Consider the following 8421-nt stretch of genomic DNA (forward strand, 5'->3'; position numbering starts at 1 on the left):
TCGGTGGATTAGTAAGACACCCCCAAGAATTCAGGTGTTGTATCTAGTTTTCATATTACCACTCTCTGTCAGGTCAGGCAATTAAGGATCTTGGATACCACCATCAACAGTAAATATTTCACATAGTGCCAGATGTACGACACCTTAGCCTCAGCACATGAAACCCAAACAATGGAATACTCTTTGCTCCCCATTTACTTTCCTGTATCTGCTTATTAATCTCATGCATCATGAACTGCTACAGAATTAACCTTCACTGGCCGGGTGCAGTGGTCCACACCTGTAATCCCAGCACTTTGTGAGGCTGAGGTAGGAGGAGTTCGAGACCATCTTGGCCAACATGGTGAAACCCCGTCTCCACTAAAAATACAAAAATTAGCCAGGCATGGTGGTGCACACTTGTAATCCCAGCTACTCTGGAGGCTGAGGCATGAGAATCGCTTGAACCTGGGAGATGAAGGTTGCAGTGAGCGGTGACCACGCCATTACACTCCAGCCTGGGTGACAGAGAAAGACTGCCTCAAAAAAATAAAAAAATAAAAAAATAAACCTTCACTGAATTGACCTCAGTACTTGATTGCCTATAATTCTGCAAAAAAAAAAAAAAAAAAAAAAAAAACTGAACTTTTTATTTTAGAATCATGTATTTTATTACTTTAAAAGCTGGAAAACATAACAAATACATTTTATAAAGAAGGTGAGCACAAGATCAACTATCATCCTTTGTTGTAAGATGAAATTGTGATTAATCAAACCCAATTTTTTTTTTTGAGACGGAGTCTTGCTCTGTCGCCCAGGATAGAGTGCAGCGGCTCGATCTCTGCTCACTGCAAGCTCCGCCTCCCAGGTTCACACCATTCTTCTGCCTCAGCCTCCTGAGTAGCTGGGACTACAGGTGCCTGCCACCACACCCCGGTAATTTTTTTTTTTTTTAGTAGAGATGGGGTTTCACTGTGTTAACCAGGATGGTCTCGATCTGACCTCATGATCTGCCCGCCCTGGCCTCCCAAAGTGCTGGGATTACAGGCTTGAGCCACCGCGCCCGGCCAAACCCAATTTTCTTAACATCATTTTAAAAACACACACACATTTATTTCCAAGGATGCCCTACAAGGACTGTCCTGTGCTCAGAACCTGCCTGGGGCTCTTGGCTTTTGAATGAAAAGAACTCATTCCAGACATTTCATAATCTCAAGTTATTACTTGCTTTCTGCTGGGTTGATAAAATACAGGATGATTCCACTTACTATGATTTTAAAAAGGTAAAACTAAACAATATTTTATAGAGATGCATATGTGTATGGTAAAACTATACAGAATAAAAAGGAAATAATAATCACAAAGGTTAAAAAAAAGGGTTACCTGTAGGTGAGAAAGGAGGCTAAGTCTGGAAGGGATGGGAATCCATTTTTAAGGAACTGACTATATCCTATTTCTTGACTTGAGCATGAGTTACAAGAGTTTTTACTTTATAATTTACAAATTTTACATGCTCTTCTGTATGTATGCTGCAAAAATAAATAAATGCACTTACACAACCACTCCAAAATTTAGCAGGGAGAGAAGGAAGAGTTCACAGACTACCTTAAGTCCATAAACCCCAGGTTTATAGTTATCAAGCTATGTGAGATCGGAGAAAAGTAAACTCTTTAGATTGTAAAATGGTAAGGGAAGGAAGGAGCACTGAGAACAGGAAAAGTGAAAAACTGAAAAGGTGATGCAGAAAAAACATGAAGCTTCTGCGTCAGTTCATACCCTCTCACTTGGAGGAGAGCAACATCTAGCACAGACATAACTAACAAATGCCCAAGCTTGGTAAGGAATGTGTTAGTGTCTGAAAAACATGTTAACTAATAAGGGGAAAGTGGAGCTCAGCTTGTAAAGCAATGTAAACTATCAAATAATTTCTTCTAAAAGCAATAAATCCAAAAATTGCAAGTTTAACCCTCTTACTCATTTCATAACAACGTCCTCACACCCTTTAATGAAAAAAGGGCATATAAGTGGTTAGAAAACTACACATACCAATTACTGAATGCAAAAAGTACACAATGTCATGTCTCAGCAAAATATTATCAAAGAATCTAGAAAAGCCTTTGCCAGCCTTGGGAAATTAGGGAACTGGTGAAAACTAATTACAAAATGTCATTTCCACATTGGAATAAGTACATATATTGCAACTAAATGATAAACACACATCTGGATCACATCTAGTCTGAACTCCAAAAGAGGTCTTCACTGTACAGTCTCTTGTGAGAGTGAAGCTTTCTGCTGAAGGTAACAGGAATCTAAGGTGGCCTGCCCTGTTTAAATCCACAGGTCAAACATGGCGGTATATCTTTGTAAAGTTTTTTTCATTGTACTCTTGCAAGAAATATTCACTTATATCCAGCAACTATTCATTATTTCACTAGCTCTGGGTTTACACTGAACAAAATTACCAATTATGTTCAAAACTAGTGTTCACATAGACAGCCAAATGCCTTATTTTGATGAAAAGTTGTAGTAATGAGCATGGAGAATTATTTTTATGGTTCCAAGATTCTACCAAGGGCATTAAATTGACTATTTCTTCAAGATGTTCTTCTCAAGTTTTCCTTTCACCTACTTTCTACCCTCCATTTCTTCCGCACAGATACAATATCTTCCCTGTTTCTCCAACTTTCTCTTAGTGGTTAAGGCAGTCACACAGAAAAGGTTCTCCACTTCATGGAATATTCACTATATTCCACTTTCTAACGAGGCTCTCAGTGAATCGTTCTCCTCCGACTTTCTCACTTCCCTATCTCCCTTTTGTTGTCAGTTCCCCCAGGTTTGTTCTTCCCTCTTATTTTCAGATAACTCGGATTACCCAGTTGGAACCAAAGGCCAAAGAATTTCCTCTCTATTATGTTTGATTGAAAAGCCGCCCGGGAAGAGGGAAGGGGTGTGGATCTACACTTATTCACTGTTTCACTAATGCGCCAAACTATTTGATCCGTGCCGCTTTTGAGTACCCAAAACACACTATCATAAAAGTAATTATAGGCCCGAAAATGATTCTCAGCCCAAATGAATGGCCTTTTGGGATGCTATATTCTGGACTTCTCTTTGCGTGGGGGAGGGTCTCACAAATAACGAAAACAAGTCCTACAGAAAACTGGTGAGCTCGGCGGCTGGGGGAGGGAGGGAGAGGGTCACAGGTCCGAAGTTCAAGGGACGCCGAAACAGGACTTGACTCACTTATGAGCACGTGCTCTGACCTGGCTGGGGTGTCGCACGCAAACCCCTCGGGAGGGGTCGCTGACCACCGAGACGGCCACTGGCCTCCTGACTCATCCCGAGATAAGTCATCACCTAGGCCACAAGTCCCCAGCCAGCAGCTCCTGGATTTAGTGTGCACGGAAAATTTGGAGTTTCAGCTGCACGACCTCTAGCAGTCAGAGACGGGTCTGAATTTCCTCGGGCTCGGCCGGAAAGTGTGGATGGCGATGGAAAGGCCACCCTCCCCGAGTCTGGCCTCCGAGAGTTAAAGCCGGTCCCATCCTGGCGCGTGAAGGAGCAGCCGCTGTGTGGGGCGGACCCGAGCGGCCCCAGAGCGCGCTGCTCCGGGTCCCCGCCGCCCCGTTTCCCGCGCCCGCGCCTCTCACCTGCGGCCGAGTGGCCCGAGAGCGCACGGCCCCGGGCGCGGCGCTGGCCACCAAGCTCGCGGCGCTCGCGTAGCTCTTCCTCCTCGTCCTCCCGCCGCCGGCCCTCAGCCATGGGCGAAGCGCGGGGCGCAGCCGCGGGATGGCCGGCGAGCTGCGGCCCCGGCGCCCCAGAACGCGGGCACCCGGCCCCACGCCACCGCCCTCGGGCCGGGGGGAAGGCGGCTCCCGAAGAGGAGGCGTCGGCGGCGGCTGTGGAAATGGCCACCTCCGCGAACTCCACCTGCAGCCGGCCCGGCAGCGGCCGGGCGCGGGCCGAGCCGATTCCCCGCCTCCTTGCGGCGTCCCGGCGGCCTCTCAATCCCTGGCCTTTCCCACTCCCACTCCCGCTCTCTTCCCCCTTCCTCTTTCCCTTCCCCGCCCCGCAGAGCTCCACCGCGGATCGGGCGGGTTCGGGCCTGGCCTCGCCTCCTCAGGGAGGGGTTACCGGCCCCTAAGGCCGCCCCATGGCCACACACGCTAGAAACACCGGCTCGACCCAAACAAACGTATGCAAAATAAATAAACGGGATAGGAAGAGGGGAAGGAGGAGGTGGCCTGGCCTCTTCCTGCTTTTTCACGATATTCCAGTGTCAACAGGAAACCCATTTATTTGACACTTAAACAAAAAGAGGACCGGGGCCGAACTGGAAGAGATGGCACAGCTGGGAGCTGCTGAACTTTGGAGCAAACTTGGCTTGGTGTTGGGTCGAGCTCCTGCGATGCAAACTTTTTTCTTTCCCTCTCTTTTCGCTCTTAAAAATCTAGCCTTGCTGGAGCACAGAGGATTTTTAGGGCAGTGAAACTACTATGCGTATGATTCTGTGATGGCGGATGCCTTTGTCCAAGCTCATAGAATGTACAAAACCAAGAGTGAACCCCAATGTGAACTATCGACTTTGGGTGATTATGAGGTGTCAATGTGGGTTCATCAGTTGTAGCAACTGTGGCACTCTGGTGGGGGTGTTGATAATGGGGAAGGCTATGCATGTGTGGGAGCAGTGAGGGTACATGGGAAATCTCCGTACCTTTAGCTCAGCTTTGCTGTGAACCTAAAACTGTTCTTATAAGACCGGCGCGGTGGCTCACGCCTGTAATACCAGCACTTTGGGAGGCCAAGGCGGGCAGATCACGAGGTCAGGAGATAGAGACCATCCTGACTAACACGGTGAAACCCCGTCTTTACTAAAAATACAAAAAAAAATTAGCTGGGCGTGGTGGCGGGTGCCTGTAGTGCCAGCTATTTGAGAGGCTGAGGCAGGAGACTGAAGCTTGCAGTGAGCCGAGATCTCGCCACTGCACTCCAGCCTGGGAGACAGAGCGAGACTCCGTCTCAAAAAAAAAAAAAAAAAAAAAAGTCTAATAAAAATGTTTAATAATAAATCAAGCCTCACTGTATTCCAGTTCGTTTAGGGCTAGGATATGGCTACAATTCTCAGAAGAACAGGAACAAAATGTGTTAAGGAGACCCATATGTGATTATTTGTAGAGAGGCAATTAGGAGAAGTGGAGAGAGCACTGGCTCTGGAGTAAGAAACTGTCATTTGAAGCACTTAGCTGTGTGAGCTGCCCCTAAGAAAGTTTTTCAAAGCTGGAAAGAACCGAGTAACAAAAGTTGTGTGTACCTGTATAATACACATCTTAGGTTCAGTAGGTACACGTACCTACTTTCACACAGAGAGGAACAGATTCTGGAATTTCACCAGAAGATACCCAAGTAGCAGGCAGAAATATTACCTGGACATGAAACCTTGGGAAACTCCTGAGTGCGATGAACAGGCCTTTATCTTTAGAGTCTTGCTCTATTTCTGAGAGAGTATGACAGCTCCTAATGCTCAGCAGGTAGGAGAGAAAAAGAAAGAGAGAAAAGGGTCACTGAAAATAGAATTGCCTGCCACACCTGAGTGCTGTTTCTTTGCCTTTTCAGTAGTGGCTGTTGCCGCCTGAGAAAATCTTTCCGCTTTTAAGCAGATAAGAACCACAATCGATTCTGTGGAATTGAGGTCAAATCCACAAGTTAAAACTTTATTACTGCATAAGAGATTAAATAAGTAGACACTTAGAGAACTGGAAATTAAGCCAACAACAACAAAACAAAGGTTCTGGACCTCTAGGGTTGTTTCAAGTGTTTGGTAAGTGAAACCTTATTTGTCACTTCCCTTCAAGGATGAATAATTTAGAAGCCCCTACCTTGACCAACGGTACCATTTCATTAAGCCATTGGAGTCAGTTTCTACTATCATTGAGTCTTTTTTTTTTTTTTTTTTTGAGATTAGAGCCTCACTCTGTTGCCGAGGCTGGAGTGCAGTGGCGGGATCTCGGCTCACTGCAACCTACGCCTCCCGGGTTCAAGGGATTCTCCTGCCTCAGGCTCCTGAGTAGTTCGGATTACAGGCATGCACCACCACGCCCAGCTAATTTTTGTATTTTTAGTAGAGACGGGGTTTTACCATGTTGGCCAGGCTGTTCTCAAACTCCTGACCTCAAGTGATCCACCCACCTCAGCCTCCCAAAGGGCTGGGATTACAGGCATAAGCCACTGCGCCCGGCCATTGAGTCTTAATTTGGAAAGGCCTGAAAGTTGTTCTGGGTTTCCCAGCCAATTAAAGCTTTGGGAATCCACATTTTTGTGGTGGGTGGGTGGTGCATGCCCAAGCCCACTCTACAATTAACAAACATTTATGGTAACTGTTGTGTGCCAAGCACCATGCTAGGTGCTGTTAGGAGACTCAAAAGAAGGAAAGAAATATCCATTATCAGATCCTATGGTAGGTGCTTTTCACATATGTCTTCTCATTACAAAAGAACAAAACAGATTCCCTGTCCTCCAGTGAGAGAGGAAGGTCTATCCAGTTTACCACAAAATGAGACAAAACTTAGTAAGTCCTTCAATAAAGATATAACTTTGGACAGGGTGTCAACATAATTCAACAGGGAAGGAATTGTCTTAACAACTGGATCTCCACATGCACACGAATGAATTTGAGCCCCTATCTCATCCCATGTGCAAAAATTAACTCAAAATGGATCATAGACCTAAACATAAGAACTAGAACTATAAAACTCTTCAAAGAAAACATAGGATTCGATCTCTGTGACCATGGTTTAAAAAATAATTTTTTAGATGTGATACCAAAATACATAAATATCAGAAGAAAAAATAAATTGGACTTAGGAAAATTTAAAACTTTCGTGTTTCAAAGGACACGATTAATAAAGTGAAAAGACAGAAGGGGAGAACATATTTTCAAATCATATATCTAATAAAGACCTTATATTCAGAACATATAAAAAAACAACTCAACAATAGTTGTTTAAAAACCCAATTAGGCCAGGTGCAGTGGCTCACATCTGTAATCCTAGCACTTTGGGAGGCTGAGGCGGGTGGATCACCTGAGGTCAGGAGTTCCAGACCAGCCTGGCCAACCATAGCCAACATGGTGAAACCCCATCTCTATAGTGAAAATACAAAAATTAGCCAGGCACGGTGACACATGCCTGTAATCCCAGCTACTCGGGAGACTGAGATAGGAGAATCACTTGAACCCAGGAGGCAGAGGTTGCAGTGAGCTGAGATCCCACCATTGCACTCTAGCCTGGGCAACAAGAGTGAAACTCTGTCTCAAAAAAAAAAAAAAGGATGAACTTTGAAAACATTATGCCAAGTGAAAGAAGCCAGAGACAAAAGATTCCTATGATCTTGTTTATGTGAAATGTCCAGAATAGGCTAATCCATAGAGACAAAATGTAGGTTGGTGGTTGCAGGGGAGGGGAGAATGGGGAGTGATGGCCAATGGGTATAAGGTTTCTTTTTGAGGTGATCAGAATATCCTAAAATCAGAAGTGGTGGCGGTTGCACAATTTTGTAAATATACTAAGGGATACATTTTTGGTGCATGAATTATATCTCAATAAAGCTGTTTTTAAAAAAGATATAACTAGTTCACTGCAAAAGCACAGAAAACAAACCAGGGAGAGGACTGCACTCTGAAGTCATCATACTGAGGAAGAGAAACCAGATAGAAGTTACAAGCCAGAACAATGTAATCATATGAAATCAAACCAAAGGTGTGGCCAACTAGTAACTAAATAAACATGCTCAAACATCCTACCCACCCAAGTGACACAACAAGAGCCAAACCCATAGAAGGAAAGTGATAAGAAACTTGGAAAGAAAATTTACATCCTAAGAGTAAAACAAGATTCACCCTCAAATCTTGAAGGTATAACAATTTTTTTGTAAGAGATATTGAAAAAGGGCCCCCATTTTAAAGGGCAATGTTCTTGGTTTCTCACTTTAGATATATAATCTTACCTGAAGCAAAATGGTCTGCAAATAGAACACTATAAAAAATAAGAATATACTATATAAATATATATGTGGTACAGTGTTTAGCATATAGAAGCACAATAAATATTTGTTTAATGACTGAATGAACATAATTCCAATTTTTTCTTGCTGAATCACCAGAAGGCATGAGTCTCAAGGCTTTTAACTTAAAAAGTAACTATCTGGAGTTAAAAGTTTACAGTTGCAGACTTCAATGGAGAAAAAAGAAGGAAGGCCAGGGATATACAATGGATTTTAAAACTACAGCATGTCCAGAGTTTTAGCTCTTCATGTGACAGAATTTTAAGATTAAAGTAGGAGAGTGAGTCCATGAGTGGTTATTATATTATTCTCCATATTTTCTATTTGCCTTTAATTTTTCATTAAAAAAAATAAAAGCAGGTTGGGTTCCATGGCTCACACCTG

The 8421-nt window shown here is 44.0% G+C and overlaps 1 protein-coding gene across 3 annotated transcripts in view; it reads right to left on the reverse strand.

The window, feature by feature from the left end:
* The window catches only part of SH3D19 (SH3 domain containing 19), a 195416-nt gene extending 191321 nt beyond the window's left edge, over positions 1 to 4095 (reverse strand). Inside the window, exon 1 of one of the 3 annotated variants that reach the window (XM_037992782.2) lies at positions 3630 to 4095. In XM_037992782.2, coding sequence (XP_037848710.2) covers positions 3630 to 3741 — 112 coding nt within the window. In that variant the 5' untranslated portion in view covers positions 3742 to 4095. The remainder of the gene's footprint in view (positions 1 to 3629) is intronic. The other 2 variants (XM_007999983.3, XM_073017673.1) reach the window with 2 other exon arrangements.
* Between the last annotated feature and the right edge of the window lie 4326 nt (positions 4096 to 8421).

Source organism: Chlorocebus sabaeus, chromosome 7 (assembly GCF_047675955.1).
Source record: "Chlorocebus sabaeus isolate Y175 chromosome 7, mChlSab1.0.hap1, whole genome shotgun sequence".
In the NCBI taxonomy this organism is placed as follows: domain Eukaryota; kingdom Metazoa; phylum Chordata; class Mammalia; order Primates; family Cercopithecidae; genus Chlorocebus; species Chlorocebus sabaeus.